We start from the raw sequence: 18,065 nt of genomic DNA, 5'->3' as shown, positions 1-18,065 counted from the left end.
TGTCGTTATTTCTTGTCTGGATATACCTAGTCAATAAGTCATTAGAAACAATGATAACATTTTAGATACCATATTTCTAATAACATCACAACCAAATAAAGTGATGGGAAACGTCGAGAATATAAAAACTTCATAATTTAATGTGAATATTAGTAAGATAACTGATCAGTAAGTTCGTTTGTATGTACATATTTCCACAAATAAAAGGCCTACCGAATTAGAGAGTCTGTTATTGTCATGATATTATTCTCATTGTCCATCATAACCGTATTTGTAAGGGCTCGGCCTATTATACCCTTTTCCCGTACAATTCAACATTAAAATTTCGTTTCAAAAGCTCCCTATTCAAGTATTTCTCTGGAAAAATATATCGTTTCAGAATTAGAATCGGGTTGAGTTTTGTTGTTCAATGGAAATAGGGTTGTATGAATTTCTAGTTTTCCATAACAACATTGAGAATTATTGTCAACTTATTTATTAATTTTTTATTTAATATATTTTGTACACACAGCTGTTAGATGAAACACGACAGTAAGGATACAGAGTACAAGGGCACTACTTATTTCATAATATTATTTCATAATAAGTAGTGCCCTTGTACTCTGTATCCTTACTGTCGTGTTAAGATACTGATAAGAGGATAAGAGTATTGAATAAGAGATTTTAACATGAGTTGAAATTTTATTGAAATATTATTGAACTTCTTAGTATGCATATTGAAGGTAGGTAGCGGCTTGGTTGTGCTCCTCATATTCCTGATATCCGCGAGCGATGATATTATCTGCTTACCATTAACTAGTCTTGTAATGGTAATGAAAAAAAATTAATATCCTGTGGAGGACGGGCGAAATTATATGAGCGAGATTGTTTTTTTTTTAAATAGAAGTACTAAGTATATTAGTGAAATCTCCAACGGTAACAATTTTTTTAGTACACAAATAAATGTAATATTTAAAGTTCAAAACCTGAATGAGCATCTTATTCCCACGAAGTGCGCAGTTTGATTGTTACAACATTGTATTGATAATATTTATGTATACAAAGATACGTAAACAATTTAAGCGCCCGGGGACTAAGTGATAAGAATAGAATAAATATTACAATAATTACACATGGCATACTATTGTTTGAACGAAAATTTATCAATATATTTTCTGTTTGAGTAATCCTTTCAATTATCTAACTAAAAAATATGAAGTACGAAAGATGGATATATTCATTAGAAGATACTACATATTTCGCTTGAAGTTCGTTTGCGATAGTTATTCCCTTACATCCGCTAGATTTTAGAATTTGAACAGCCCAACATCTCCTAAGCTTGTAGTCTACAATAAACTAGGAAAAACTAATTTACTGGCGGTAAAGCGTCGTGTAAGTCCGCTCGGGTTGGTATCACTACCTACTACTCTATTTGCTAACAGTAGCTCGTTCCGGTTCGAGGCGTGTGGCATTTGGTATTCTACTTGGTGATCTTTTACTGGTGGTAGGACTTCTTGAGAGTTCGCGCGGGTAGGTACCACCGCCCTGCCTATTTCTGCCGAGAAGCAGTAATGCGTTTCGGTTTTAAGGGTGCGGCAGCAGTTGTAACTCTACTTGAGACCTTAGAACTTATATCTCAAGGTGGATGGCGCCTTTACGTTGTAGATGTCTATGGGCTCCAGTAACCACTTAGCACCAGGTGGGCTGTAAGCTCATCCATCCATCTAAGCAATAAATAAATAAAAAAGATGATCTGTATGGGTTCCGGAAACCACTTAACAATAGATGAACCGCGGACTCGTACACCAGTCGATAGTAATAAAAATATTGTTAGGGCGTGTCGTAGATACAGGTTGTTTTTATTTCCTGTTACAAAATGTCTAATAGGTAAATGCAATTCAGGTATAAAAAGCCCTCAGTCACAGGAGGATATTTCGAAACAGTATAGTATTTACAGCCGCCGACATTTCCTTAATTTGAGAGGTGCAGCGAAGTCTTCGGCGCGTTTTCAAAAACAGGATTTTATAAATAAAACACGAAAGGTAAATTCAGTTTTTATTTTTAAACTTCTCGCACATTCAATCATTTCAATACGTTTTTTGTAAGCGTTAGACATATCGACGATTTCCGGCTGATTATTACTGAAATCAATACTTTCAGTTGTAAGCTGCGTGAACCCGAAGTGACTTTTCAAAATTTACCAATCTAAGTAAAGATTACTGGGAAAAATGTTTAGTACTTTTAGGTTTAAATTCCAATTGGTCAATAGTTTAATAACGAACACGTTTACTGCTCAACGGGGATCTCCAAGAAGACCATCGGCGTACAGGTATCACTCTTTACTGGTGGTAGGACCTTTTTTGAGTCCGCACGGGTAGGTACCACCACCCTGCCTTGGTGTGCCGTGAAGCAGTAATGCGCTTCGGTTTTAAGGGTGGGGCAGCCGTCGTAACTATACTGAGACCTTAGAACTTATATCTCAAGGTGGGTGGCGCATTTGCGTCGTAGATGTCTATGGGCTCCAGTAACCACTTAACACCAGGTGGGCTGTGAGCTTGTCCACCCATCAAAGCAATAAAAAAAAACTCGTTTTGCTTATTTACAGACGGTAAAATGCAACTGTAGAAGAAGTTGCTAGGGAGGAGAAAAAGCCCAAAATCGCTTACATCTCCAGTGATATCTAATATCCAACAGCGAAGTAAGATGTACCGTTAGCGCATCTTGTGAGCCCACACGGGTAGGTGACAGAATTCTGCCTATTTTTGCTGTGAAGCAGTAATGCGTTCCAGTTTAAAGAGTGGGGCAGCCGTTATACTACAGAACTGAGCGCTCATGACTCAAGATGGGTGGCGATATTTAATTTGTTGATGTCTATGGGCTCCGGGAGTCATTTGACACAAATAAGGCCGTGAGCTTCTCTACTCAGTTAAACAATAAAAAAATTGCGATGTTGATTTGAAAATAGTTCGCTGACGAAGTGAATTAACCTGTCGATCATTTTATAACAATTTTATTGTACAATATGAAGGTTTCTTGCGCAAGCTTAAGTAGCTCTACCAAATATGAACTTTAATGAACATATTAGTGCATATTTCCAAATATGCACTGAAGTAAAGTGAATATACATTGGTCCCAGGGTTGAACCAGCGACCTTATAGTAGAAAGGTGTGTTCGAAATTATCTAATTACATCCAACGAGATTTTCCAAGAACTTACCATCTTTGCAGCTATTTTGAAAACGGACACGACATAGAAATAACGAAATATTGCGGACAGAAGTTCATGTTGAGCTTTGATTGGGAAAATCACTTACAAAAACGTGGTAACTTCGACGTAAGTACTTTCAGAAAACACAAACGAGTTACTATCTGATGATCCGACTATGTGCAATACTTTGTTTATTTTGCACTACGCAAATAACAAACATTTTGTTTATTTTGCAATGTGTACATTGCAAATGTAACATGTTCATAACAAACATTTTGAGCCGTTTGGTTTTGAAACCCTTTGAAGAATTGAGTCAAATGTGGCGGTCAATTAAAAAGCCGTTACTCAAAAATGTAACTAAAAGCATTTGATATACAAAATTTTCTAAAACAAAAATTACATTAAAATGCTCAGTAATTTTAACTATACATACACATTACTATAATATTATTTACACGATCGTAAATTACTTGGCTATAAACATTAGATCATGAGCAACTAATCAGTCACCGTTTTGTTACACTATTTTTTTCCAATATTAAAACTAGCATTTACACGAAAATAATCTAATAACATTTAAATAATTTATTTTAGTTTTTTTTTATTTACATCATCAACGTCCGTACTTTGTGTGGATTGCGATTTCAAAACGAGACTCCAGCGGCGAAAATGGTCAGTGCAATGGCGGCTTTGAGCGGGAAAGTTTCGATGGCGGCAGAATCTGCCGCAGTAGCCAGGGCACTGCTGGCAGAGTCTAGGCACTGCTGGTAGGCGGGAAGGTCGAGGCAGGTGATCGAGCAGTAATGCTGGTGAGCACACGCGCTGTCGCAGTTTTCTGACTCCTCAAATTTTACTTTGTACGCCCTCAGATACCTACGACCCAGAATTGTGGTTTTATAATTGTGTTTCAATATTTTTTACAATTTTTTTTTTTCGAAGTTTTTTTTTACTGCTTACTTTGTTATACCTTACTTGATTACTTTTATTACAACACATGAATTTTATTTTATAATTTTCATTTGAGTGAATAAACCGAAAATAATTTTGTTAGTAAGTATTACTTATAATCTATCTTAGTAACTTAAACACCTAACACTGCTGCAAAGGCTATCAATTAGCAGTACCTCGATCTAATTATTATGTATTATAATTATTGCATTTCTTTCAATAACTAACTCACCTCTTAAGAACAGAATTATCGTGAGTGGTTCCCGTTCGTATCCTATCGGCAAGGTTATGTAGAGAAGTGGCTGTGATATCGTGGAGTCCGTAATACAGAGTCACGTTGTACTCTACCGTCCACTGAGCAGACTCTATATTGCGGTTCGCTGTTTTCAGATCTAAGTAGTACTGGGTGTAATCTAATACCTATTTGGATGATTAATAAGTAACTTAAATTTTAATTATACTATTTCATATGTGTATATAATAACTACGAAATATTTTATTATGCATTTAAATTGTTTGTAAAATAATAAAGAGGGCTTATAGATGTTTTAAATTATATTTATGTTTGGTCAATTATTACAATGCGAGCCAAATCATTGTTGGTAACTATATTGTTGGTAGATGCATAATGAAATATTAAAAATAGATAAGACTTCCACTGGTGGTAGGACCTCTTCTGAGTCCGCGTGGGTAGGTACCACCACCCTGCCTATTTCTGCCATGAAGCAGTAATGCGTTTCGGTTTGAAGGGTAGGGCAGCTGTTGTAACTATACTTGAGACCTTAGAACTTATATCTCAAGATGGGTAGCGCATTTACATTGTAGATGTCTATGGGCTGCAGTAACCACTTAACACCAGGTGGGCTGTGAGCTAGTCCACCCATATAGGCAAAAAAAATAATACTGGCGATGTTTCAATTTGGATACAAACGTCCCCAGCGATGGTCGTGCTGTCTCCAATAAATTATTACAAACCTTTCCATTGTGGGTGTCAAATTTATACAGCCTCAGGCCAGGGTTTGAGGCATCATTAGGGTACCGATGAGGTGTTACTGACGGCGCCAGCAGTGCCCAAGATACTGGACGCTCTACACAGAAAATATTGAATTGTAACTTATGAACTATCAACACATGAGATACTTTGTCATCTTACGGTGATCGTTGCAGTACTATGAGATTGTTTATAATTATTATAAGCAGTGAAATTCTGTTTCTAAATGTCTTGTAGAAGCATTCGTATAAGTATTGGACCCCGTACGGGTAGGTACTACCGTCCTGTCTGTTTGTGGAGTGAACATTTCATGAGTTTTTTCAATTTATTATTTAATATCTGTGTAATTAATTTCTCATCAGAGATAAAACTACTTGATGATACTACTATTGATAACGATGATTTTATTACACTGAAATAAAAGAAAATATTTTTTAATAATTAGCTGGTAGATCCGATACAGATACCAGAGGAGTATGATCTTGTACGATAGTCTTCCAATATCTCGAGCTCTACTAAAAATGACTATAACAGAAGCCTACCATTGTCATAGAAGATCCTGAAGGTGTCAGTGTGAAGGTGCCCGAAGAACTGTCCGGCAATCCGGCGAGCGTGTTGACGGACCATCCTGATGTATTTCTCCACGGCGCCGACCGCCATCTCGTGCCCATGGCGATATTCCGTCCCGGGCGCCGTGTGGCCTATGATGTATATCTGAACGGACAAGGAAAAAACAAAATAGACAGCGGCTTTGGATCCCGTATTGTCGACTTCTGCCCTGGAGTTTTATTGGTCAGGCGATAAGTCAACGTAATATGCTATGTTTTTGCTTCCAGTGACTTATTAAATGGGAAAAAAGACAAATGGTTAGTCTGTTTACATGTTATCGACTTTTGTATTAATTTTCTGCTGCATTACAAACGACGTAAGTATTTATATCTCGAACGACGTTGGAATATTATTAGAATCAGAACAGGATAACATTATTATGTACTTATGTACAAACATTAAAGTAAAACAGTCAACCTGAAGTGATTGATAACGGCCTCAAAGATAGTTTTGGAGGACATTTTTATATTTAAATGATGATTTTGTAATAACGTTCATAACGAAAATAGTGTGAAACATTTTATAACACATCATCATCATCAACAGCCCGCAGTCGTCCACTGCTGGAAATAGGCCTCTCCCAATCCACACCACAATTAATAATTTATAACACAGCACAAGTGTATTTTTTTCCGATATGTAATTATTAAGTTATTGAAATAATATCTCAAACAATTTATCGAGATGCAAATTGAAAATTTTGAAATTAACGGTTCTTTTTCCATTGCGACTACACAACTTTAGCATAAGTAAGAGTTCCTTGACCTTTGGATTGGAACCTTTGGAAGATTCTTTGACCATTCAAGTACCTAGGTATCCCTAAACCAGTGAATCCATTATTCATTTCTACAAAACGTATTGTATTTCCTCGATATACATTATGAAGCTCAAGAAATTCAATAAGATATTGTAGTAAATAACTGAACATACAAATTGTTTTCAAATTCGACGGCTTTGGTTCCGTAACGAGTGGAAATAAATTGAATTTCTCGTGTTTGTATATTTTCGCTAAGGCAGACGCGTAGTTCCTCCACTAGACCGATGGAATTGTTGTTACGCCTTTTATGAATAATGCACTCCTGTTACAGCTGCCACACGAGGATTACGCTCTCAGTCTTCATTCTGAATCTTATGATGTTGACACAGCTAACAGCGTTTTGTCGAAGATAACAAAAGAAGGTGGTCAGTTCACAGCCAGTCGTGTTATTACTAATTCCATTGGCTCAGACTGTTGTTGAGAAGTTGCCGGGGACCATAGACAATCCAATTTGAATGACATCACTCACCATGACGCATTAACTCGTCTTCTTTCAAAATCAAACAACGGATCCCGTGTTCTCTTAAGACCAAATCCATATGACAATGCCATAATTCCGGACAAACTTATAACATCTTTTAACACTAAGATGTAGTTCAGTATAAAAATAGACCCAATAAATATTCTTAATAATATTCTTCTTAAATAAAAAAGAAGATCCTTTAATAAACAAAATAAACTTAAAACCAAGGACGACTGATTTAGCAAAAGACCGAGAAAGCTGCATCGCGCACTCATCCGAACAATAGCCGGGTCTTTGATTGCTTCATTAGTTGGTCAGAGACCCTAAGTACTGCACGAATCCGGGATCCATTTTCTATTTTCAGACACATACAGTATCTTTATTTAATATAGCAGTCGAGGTGTAGTGTAGGTAGTGCAAGGTAGAGGGGGAAGGGATCGACCGAAGAAGACATGGATGGAGTGTGTGAATGACGATATGAGAGAGAGAGGAGTGAGTGTTGAGCTAACGACTGATAGAAAAGAATGGAAGAGAAAACTTAGCTGTGCCGACCCCACCTAGTGGTATAAGGTGAAGAAAAAGAAGAAGCAATCAAGATGTAGTCGTATCTGATCCGGTCTCGTATGTGTGCGTGTGTGTGTGTGTGTTTACGATACAATTTACACAGTCGTTCTATTGTTCATTAGGCTGTTGTGTTTACAATCATTTTTATCCTCTTATCATCTTGAATATATTATTTTCGTCAGTTCCGCAAGTCGTTAACATAGTTGAGTCTATTTTCATGGCCTTAAAAGGTTTTAGTATTTTCATTTTCTTATTTCAGACGTTTGTAATACTGTACAGTTTTCGCGGTCACGGACTACTCGCCGAGTAGGAGATGAGATTATAAGCGCGGTATTAAACCGTCATAGTGCTTTAAGCACTGTGCACTATCCAGCGGCGAAATTTTCAAGCGTACTACGTACAAAAAAAGATTATTATTGTTGTACAAAAAGATTATTATTGTTACGCGCTGGGGTTCAGGATAATTAAAATTCTACTGGAGTACAACTTAAAACTGTATTCAACACTTAGAACACTTAAAACACTTTAAAATTCTCAATTCGCTTCTTCCGCTTCGCTTCAAGTGATCCTTCGCTGTTTCGCTTCGAGTAGTTCTGATTACTGACTGACTGCGTGCCATTTCTGCAACGCTTTTATAGCCGATACCACATACCTAGAATTATCGAGAATATTCCACACATTTCTAGTATTGTGTTTTCGCTATATGACAATAGATGGCGTTGTACTTCTCGAGCATTCTAGGTGCTACTAGATCTTTTGATATTCGTTCGACTATTCAGAGATAGATGGCGTTACTCTTACCGGTGTAATATTAGTTACATAGTATATCCCTTTGGTAGAGTTAACGTGTTAAAATATATTTAATTTGATTTAGGATGTGTGGTGTAAGTATCAACTTTATCTAAAGACTATACTTACTTACATTATGTAACATTTTGAACCAACCACGTACTACTTTTTTTTTTTTTTTTTTTTTTTTTATTGCCCTTGTAGGCAGACGAGCATACGGCCCACCTGATGGTGAGTGGTTACCGTCGCCCATGGACTTCAGCAATGCCAGGGGCAGAGCCAAGCCGCTGCCTACCGCTTAATACTCTCCACAAGCCTCGTTTGAAGAAGGACATGTCATAGCGCTCGGGAAACACCGTGGAGGGGAGCTCATTCCATAGCCGGATGGTACGTGGCAAAAAAGACCTCTGGAAACGCACTGTGGATGACCGCAGTGGCTCCAGGTAGTATGGATGAACTCTACTCCGGTAGCGGGCGGTGCGATGGTAAAAACGAGATGCCGGTATCATCTCGAACAATTCCTCAGAGCACTCCCCATGGAACATACGGTACAAAATACAGAGGGAACCGAAGTCCCTCCGCAGACCCAGAGGTTCCAAACGATCCGTAACCGTACTTACACGCCGCACTTCTATCAACTATGGCCCACACCAAAATAAACAAAATAATTTACGTAATATTGTATGTTGTTATAAAATAAATGTTTTTACGGCCGTGGTTCACGCGAAAGCTCCCAAAGCTCACGGCGTGACGTTGATTAATTTTAACGAGATAGATCGCTTTTACGGATGCTACAGAGTTACGAGATGTTTTCTGAAAGTATCGTGTTCTGTGTAACTTTATATAATATTATGTAGGTACTGTGCGTACTGTATGTTTCGGCTATGTATTCACCTTCTTTCATACCTCCCGAATTACTTTTTTGCACATTATGGGTGGACAACTGGATTTACTGGTGGTAGGCCCTCTTGTGAGTCTGCACGGGTAGGTACCACCACCCCACCTATTTCTGCCGTGAAGCAGTAATGCGTTTCGGCTTGAGGGGTGGGGCAGCCGTTGTAACTATACTGAGTTTTTAGAACTTACATCTCAAGGTAGGTGGCGCATTTAGGTCGTAAATGTCTATGGGCTCCAGTAACCACTTAACACCAGGTGAGTTGTGAGCTCGTCCACAAATGTACGCTATAAAAAAAACCTCACGGCTCATCCCATTTTAAGTGGTACTAGAAACCATTTATATTAAATGTAAATGAGTGACATTTAGGTGTGATGTCAGTGGCACCTTGAGATATGACGTCGAAGATTCAATCGCTTCGTATTACAATTGTCCCAGCCTTCAAACCGCAACGCACGATTATCCGAGCGGGCCAACAATAGCATCAATAGTTACGCAAATGTATAAATGTTGAATTATTACATATTTCCCGAGGCCATTCTACGATATGAGCTAATGCTAAGTACGTATTTCGTTGGATTCGCGTGTCGACACGGCCGAGTGCAACCGGCGTCTTATCCTTTACGCCACGACAATTTCAAGTCAACAAATTCCAATAACGTCTCTATTCAACAATAAAATAGACTGTACACCCAAAAATACATCAAAATAAAAGCAATCCAATCATGAAAGCAGCAAATTACTTCGCGTTCACGACCACAGTCGAATGATTAGATTAATGAGTTTCTAATCTTTAATTTATTACCGACGCAGTGGGCCGGAAGTCCGCCGCCGCGCCGGCCATGTAGTTATGACTCGGTCGAACCAAATATATGCTTGTTGTCAGTCCTTTAGCAGGGGTTTGTAAGTGCCGAGGCTTTATTAAATGCACTTGATTTGTCTTTAGATAGAGTGAGTTATCTGTTTTAGTTTAGTAATAATTAAAAAAAAAAATCCTAATCTATACTAATATATCAATCTACAGTGGTTTTACAGATGTTCCGTTATAACTACTGAACTATGTATCCGATTGACTTAAAACTTGGTATCCATATAGGAAATAGATATACTTAATGGATAGGCTAATATATATATGAGTGTTGGACTCCCTACACCAGTTGCGGGGGCGTTAAAGATGAGAATCTTTGTGGGGGTGAGAAATAATAATGTTAATTTTAAATGCCCAGCGTCCGCTTGACGGGTACAGCTAGTATTTAATAAAAATAAAAATTCGCGTCGCAAATCCTTGGAACCTATAGCACACAGTATTTATAAAATAAGTTTGGATGTGATTTTTTTTTTGTCAAAAGCTAGGAGGCTAAACTGTTAAGGAACAATTCCTTAATGGAATGATAAACATCATCTGTCTACTATCCCATTTGATACTTTCGGTCCCTTAGGGATATTATAATAATCAAAATAACTACAAATTAACGTTTGAAAATGTAGGAGAGTCCGAGATTTTCTGATTGATGTTCTATTTTGAGAACAAGACTTAAGCTAAGCTTTCCGGTTTGAAGGGTGGAAAAGCTCTTGTAGACTATGTACAGTATGTCAAGCCGAAAACTCTAGATAGTGTTCTATTAGAATAATCAATTAAAAGAAGAAAAAAAATCCCAAGAAAATAGATTCGGTATAAAGAGGAATTAAACATAACAAACATACTATTTTTTTACCAACCTCTGAATTAGGTTTTACTTAAGGTACTGTAATATGATTAGTCGTAAAAAATAAGGCTGACCAATAATCGAATGATGCGATATATGTATATATTTTTTACTACGTTTATTTATTGCTTAGAAGGGTGGACGAGCTTACGGTCCATTTGGTGCTAAGTCAATTTTAAGTTCAATCAATTCAATTTTGAGGGCGAAAATAGGATTTGATTTGTGATTGTGTTTGTGCGAGTAACATAATGAGACTACCACACATCCTGTTAGGGTAAGCTCGTCGCGTTAGTAAAACATTAAGTCCCTCCTGATTTTCAGTGTTTACCGAGCTCATAGACAACAGCAGCGTAAATTTCCAGTCATAGTTTTTACACTAATATGGCTGCGCCACCGGCTGCTGCTTCACGGCAGAAATATGCAGACTAGTAGTACCTACCCTTACGGACACATAAGACGCCCGAGCATCAATCAGTACACCAGGAAGTAAACATATGAAATACTAGTTGGGCGAATGCGCCCCTGAATACGTTTTCTCCTCCAAATGGGCACCATCCCTGGGTTATCGCTTTCATTAAGCCCTTTTTGGCATGTGATCAAGAACCTTTATATTCCAGGTCGAGGTTACGTAAGTAATAACTGCAATCACTTTTTATCTCACCAAGATGTATTTCCGCAAACCAAGTGTAATGTACGAAAGGGTATAATTGTAAAACGTAATTAATTAAAAAATTGTGAAAATTGTAAGAACCTCAACAACGTCGGTTTGCTTTTGGAAGTCTGAAGAAAGGAAGCAAACGCGGCGGCTTAACCGACTTCAAAGAACTAAAACAGTCACGTGATGTTAGCTGATTGAAATACACAAACACATAAGCACACCGGCGGTGCTGCTGGTCGCTCAGACGGCGGTGGAACATCAAACCACTTGTTCCGTCTTTGCAATAAAGGTGAAATCTATACATATAAATAAAATTGGAGTGTCTGTTTGAAATATTGAAATAGCCTCTTTTTACTACATGCATATGAATATATATACGGTACATACACTAAAATAACATTTTTTATAATTTTTGTCTGTCTGCCTGTTTGTTCCGGCTAATCTCTGGAACGGCTGGGTCGACTTTGACAGGACTTTCACTGATAGTTGGCTGATGATATAACTTAGGCTACTTTTTTTAGACTAGCTTGGCCTCGCGGCTTCACCCGCGGTACGACAATAACCGCGGGTAACATCGCGGGACTCAGCTATGAATAATAAAATTTAATGTTTCCGAAGCGAAGCGAGGACGGGTCGCTAGTTTAGTAATATTCTCCGTAATAAGCTTGAAATTTATTTTGAGTTTTCGAATCTTAGGCATATCGCATCTACATTGGTATCAATTAGTTTTACAACAACACTTTCCGGAAGCCAGCTTCATCATATGTACCCTTCTTTCCGAGTAGGTATGTTCATTTCTGAAGATCGTGCCTAGTTTGCAGATTGTTTTCTGACCATTCGTCGCACATTTTTTCTCTATCTTCGGCAGTCTTTAATGCTTCTGGTATAGGCTGGTGTGTGATGCTATTATTTTTGACCAAAGAGTAGATTTAATGACCACGTGATCTTTACCCGTAACTTACTACCATATCAGTAATTACTGTATCAAATCATTGATATCACTTGCTAATCTACGCAGAGCATTATCCAGAGAGATACATAAAGACCAACAAAGACACGCACGGATATATGTATGTATATAGTGAATTGTTCATATCACACGGCTATTGTACTATCACTTAATTGGATTAAAATTATAAAATCATGTTTTAGCCTCGTTTACTTCTACTATTGTAATCTACTTGTTTAAGTTTTGAAACGCTGTGTTGGATTAGGCTAGGTGAGGAGATCTCATAAATAATAATTAAATTAAATTGAAATAAAATACTATGGATTCTACGAAATTGGGATCCGGGAAAAAAGGTTTTACCTATAACAGCATTGTTCTCTATTTACCATTTCGTTAGCCTTGTCCGCCTTGTTGAACACGGAGCTGAGCCATTCCCACTGCAGACTTGACTCTGGGGTATTGTGCTCACGAATCCCGAACAAGTTCGTGTTCAGGATCACAAGCCTCAGCTTGTTCTGTTTCTGCTCAATCGTGTAGTACCCACCTGGAGACAAACATATTAACCTACTAAAATTTTTCAACATCAAGTTCTATTTAACATGGCACCATGAAAGTAAAGTGAAAGCTACTTTACCATTAGCGAAGGTCTCTAAAGCTTCCAAAGGTAGCCATTGCATCCATAGAGTAGTGACAGTTTCGGATGGCTTGGGGTCCAAGTCCCCGAGAACAGGAAACACGAAGTGAGAACTGAAGGTCCTACTCAATAGGAACGTCATGTTACGGATAGCGTTCAGACGGTCGTCTTCGCTTAGCGTGTAGTGGGAAGTGACTATGTCCCTGCAACAATTATGAAATAAAAAACACATTTAACACACATTACATAGTACCTACATTATATATTGTAGAAAGACCACATAGTCTACAAAACATCATGAACAATTCAGGGAATTTGCAAAATCAGAAATTGCCTTTTCAGAGAAAGATCTGGATTCTTTGGTATTTATTCAGGCGTGTTTTCTCAAGGTTTCCTCCCATACAGTACATTTGTACAATATTTGTATAATAAAATTTGCACAAAAGTATTAAATACAACGTTCTCAATTTGATATATTCCCGAAAAAAAAAAAACAATCCCTAATTCTGTAGCAAGGGCTTCGAGTATTACCTTTCCTACTATTGCCACTCCTGAGAAGGGCTTTAAAAAATCTAGTATGTCACATATGTACGTACCCTGTCCACAATACGAATTCTACGTTATCCGAGTGCCGGGTTCTCATGTACTTTGCAGCGGATTCGATGAGCTCCAAAGAGCTGTCACAGGCGTAGTCCCCATATTTCCCCAGAGCCCTGAGATATCTTGAACTACCACGATCGGCTAATCTCCGACAATCTGTAAGTTTAATCATTTATTTATTTCCTAGATGAGTGTGCGAACTCATAAACCATTGGGATTTACGTGGCGATTTACCACAGGGATGCCGTCACCCAGCCAGAGATATGTCTCACCCTTCAAACCAGATCGCATTTACTGCTTCGCGTCATAAATAGTAGGTAAGCCTTGTACCTACCTATCTGGGGTCATAAAATGCCTTACCACCAGTTTCAGGATATTAATAATACGGTCAAATATTTTTTTACTACAGAAAATAATGCAAGATTTTGTCGAAGAATTGATAACACACACTCCATTGGTTCTTATCGCCTTCCGAAGGTTACAAATAAATTACGCGAGATTCCATCTATAATTCAGAATTTAGGCAAAACGTATTATTCAAATGAATTGTTCTGTTTACTTATTTCATATTGTCCTTGTGACACAGAGCAGGAGAGTGTCATATCAGCCATTTGCACTATAAAGTACAGATCAGTAGAAAAATCTTTTAGGGTCAGCATTGGCGATTTTCGTTACAAGAGTTCACGTTGAGGAAGAGGTATTAACCCTGCGTGTGGTTAAGAGCTACGTATTGAGCATGATGTATAAATAACAAGTTACTTTTTCTAATGTCTCCTTGTGAACTATATAGGGGGTTATAGTGGAAGTCCGTGATGTGCCAGAAGTATCCTGAAACAATGAAACCAAGTTAAATAACTTTATTGCTATATAAATCTTAAATTGCATGGGATGCGGAGAGACTTTGGGCTCTTAATGGCCTGTTCCACTGGAAGTACTATGATGAAGATCATGCTAATGTCTCCATTATATCATCACACCACTTCAAGCCAATATAGAGTTGAATAAATTAATTTAGAAACGTTTACTTAGGCTATTTTAGAGAGTGCAAGGAAAAATGTAATAACATAATAATAGGAAAAAGAGGACCATTCTTTACTGCCTTTTTAATTATCTTTATTCACTACTAGCTGACCCGGCGGACTTTATAGTGCCTCAATCGATAAATAAAAGTCCTAAGCTTTTGTATTATAATATATAAACTTAAAACAAACAAAAGGAATTCGCCTGACGAGGGACACCTCAAAAGAAAAGCAAAATTGCTATTTTGTATTTAACTCCGAGTATTTTCATATTTTACCTTTTAAACTTTCTCTGGACTTCCACAAATAATTCAAGACCAAAATTAGCCAAATCGGTCCAGCCGTTCTCGAGTTTTAGTGAGACTAACGAACAGCAATTAATTTTTATTAAGAGCGATTTCATATCACAAAATATCTGATTAAAAGTGCAGAATGTTTGGTGGTTCCAAAGTCATTTAAACTGATATCACTTCTTTAAGCTTGCATGATTATTTTTTGGTGGTGAACCGATTTTTTTTCCTGAGTCCACACATGTCTAACGATGTGGAATAGCGATAAGCACTAGTGCTCCGTTTGAGCTTTAGGAAGTTTTATCGGGAAGTTCAGTTTTCATCTATAAAATATCACTCACTACAGATTTTAGTTACCGCACGATACCAGGGGGTCCGTATTCTATATACTCTATAGTCGTTTATGTCACATAGAAAGTAAGAAAGATACATTTAAAATTGAATTTTCATATTATATAAAAATCAAAGGAAAGCTTTGTAACTTGATCAAGGAAAGACCCAGCGTAACAAATTAATTGAAGTTTAGGTAGTCTTTGTATCAAAAGCGAAGTCTCAAAACTTTGTCATTAAACTTTATATAAGTATTGTCTTCGATCTTTGAAAGCTCAATAAACAATTATCGGCCCTTGACCTCATTCCGACGAACGACCCGGAAGGAAATTGTTATGAAAAAAATTTTAGAGGAGCAACTTGGCTATCAACTTCGGTTTTCGAAGACGTCTTGAGTAATGTAACCTAAATCTAATTTTTTTATGTCGTACTGTTAACATTTATTAAAAATTTAACCTATTTTTTCGCTGTTTGGAAAATTGCTGTAACATGTCGTAGTGTGTTATAAGAGATTGCTGTACATGCCTGTAACTGGCTTACATACCAGTACTTAATTTTGTACATGTTAATTTTAAGCTTGAACATTTTTTTTGTATTGCTGTTGGTGTGTCTAAATAAATAAATAAATCCGCAGTTACCGTTGTCTGAATTAATAAGCTTTTTTTATAAAAAGGCTTCCTTAATCTAACAACTAGGACGCCAGAAACACTTGCTAGATATGTTATGTCCAGGTTTAAATTCTACAGATCGGTTCTAAATTATAATATTAACAGAAGTATGTATGTACGTATTACGTGCTCATGATTGACTTCCACGATGCCTGTATACTCACGTAAAGCAAAACTTAAAAAACTAAAAACACAAAAAATATACTAATTTTATAAAATTTGTGGATTCAGATTGCAATGTATCTTAATTCCGTAACTATATCATCTACAGTTCATCTTGATCAAAGTACATTTGTAAGGTCGAGAATAGGGTTCGATTTGTGATTCCTGCATTTTGTTTGCAAAGCCTTTTCGTTTGTATCTTTAATTAATATTTGGAACAATATCGTAACATAACGAGACTTCCTCCTCATGTCCTGTTAGGGAGAGCTCGTCGCGTTACTAAAACATTAAAGTAGATATATACAAAACAACTTCCTCTTCAATTTCTCTTATTGCTTTTTTTTTATTGCTTAGATGGGTGGACGAGCTCATAGCCCACCTGGTGTTATGTGGTTACTGGAGCCCATAGACCAGCGCGGGCTCACAAGAGGTCCTACCACCAGTAATTACGCAAATTATAATTTTGCGGGTTTCATTTTTATTACATATTGATATTCTTTAACCGTGGAAGTCAATCGTGAACATTTGTTGAGTACGAATTTCATTCGAAAAATTGGTACCCGCCTGCGGGATTCGAACACCGGTGCATCGCTCAGCACGAATGCACCGGACGTCTTATCCGTTAGGCCACAACGACTTCCAAGCTGCTTAGAGAGAGAGGGATGGGCTCACAACCCACTTGGTCTTAAGTGGTTACCGGATCCCATATACACCAACAACGTATTGCTTAGAGAGAGAGGAATGAATTTATAACCCACTTGGTGGTAACGTAAACCACCACCACCTATCAAACAATAAAAATTAAAAAATTATAAATTCGCCAAATAGTTAAGCGGTGCGGTATCTATAATAATAACTATGTTATTTAACTTGAATAACCCCTGAATTGCCTCAATAAGAACACGTTGAAAGATAAATTTCTGGAGCTCAGGAATAAGCTTCGTATGGCAAAAAGTTTCATCAGTCAGATAAAGCGGCGAAAGTTTTTGTAAGCTAACTGCTTTTAGGGTCTTCACTTACTTCTTATTCTGTACGGCTTATTCAGTGTTTAAGATGTTTGCATCAAAACAGGGATTTTTAATGACTTTTTTATTTTTTAGATAAGTGGACGAGCTCACAGCCCGCAAGTGGTTACTGGAGCCATAGACATCTACAACGTAAATGCGCCACCCACCTTGAGATATAAGTTCTAAGGTCTCAAGTATAGTTACAACGGCTGCCCAACCCCTCCAAACGTGCGAACTCACAAGAAGTCCTACCACCAGTAATTACGCAAAATATTATTAATATTATTATTTTGCGGGTTTCGCAATGAACCTTCGAAGTCCTTTCGAAGACCTTCGAACCCTTCGAAGACCTTCGAACCCTTCGAAGTCTTCGCTCTCAAATTAGGCAAAATATAATTTATTTCTCTTCAACAGGTAAGTATACTATTTTTCACTACCACAATCTGTCGGTAATTAATTAACGTATAAAGGTTTCATTAAATTAGTATTGGCTTTTCTTAGGATTCTTTTTACATATTTTACCAAAATTTACCATCGCATACCAGTAATACCCTACGATAACGATCTTCTTATTTGAGACAAAATGTGTAGTAACATAAATTTTTTTTACACTTTTCCTATTATAGAGCTTTAACTTTAATTAATTCGCAAATAAACTGTCAGTCGCTGAAGTGATACTGTGCCTGGTGTATTCGTATTGATGTGACTATGTCGATATTCTAATCACACAGACGGATACCAATTTTGAGCAAAATACTATTTAACGCGTATTTAAAAACT

The 18,065-nt window shown here is 37.3% G+C and overlaps 1 protein-coding gene across 1 annotated transcript in view; it reads right to left on the bottom strand.

Annotated features, from left to right (window-relative positions):
* Positions 1-2,021: 2,021 nt before the first annotated feature.
* Positions 2,022-18,065, bottom strand: part of LOC101742527 (acid sphingomyelinase-like phosphodiesterase 3b) — a 32,256-nt gene continuing 16,212 nt past the window's right edge. Inside the window, exons 3-10 of the mRNA XM_021353264.3 lie at positions 14,569-14,637; positions 13,806-13,965; positions 13,210-13,412; positions 12,962-13,119; positions 5,668-5,839; positions 5,110-5,222; positions 4,367-4,554; positions 2,022-4,059 (exon numbers count right to left, since the gene is read on the bottom strand). Of these exons, the coding sequence (XP_021208939.1) occupies positions 3,831-4,059; positions 4,367-4,554; positions 5,110-5,222; positions 5,668-5,839; positions 12,962-13,119; positions 13,210-13,412; positions 13,806-13,965; positions 14,569-14,637 (1,292 nt within the window). The 3' untranslated portion in view covers positions 2,022-3,830. The remainder of the gene's footprint in view (positions 4,060-4,366; positions 4,555-5,109; positions 5,223-5,667; positions 5,840-12,961; positions 13,120-13,209; positions 13,413-13,805; positions 13,966-14,568; positions 14,638-18,065) is intronic.

Source organism: Bombyx mori, chromosome 9 (genome assembly GCF_030269925.1).
Source record: "Bombyx mori chromosome 9, ASM3026992v2".
NCBI classification, from domain to species: domain Eukaryota; kingdom Metazoa; phylum Arthropoda; class Insecta; order Lepidoptera; family Bombycidae; genus Bombyx; species Bombyx mori.
Note: the sequence above shows the minus strand (reverse complement) of the source record. Positions and strands in the feature narration are given on the sequence as shown.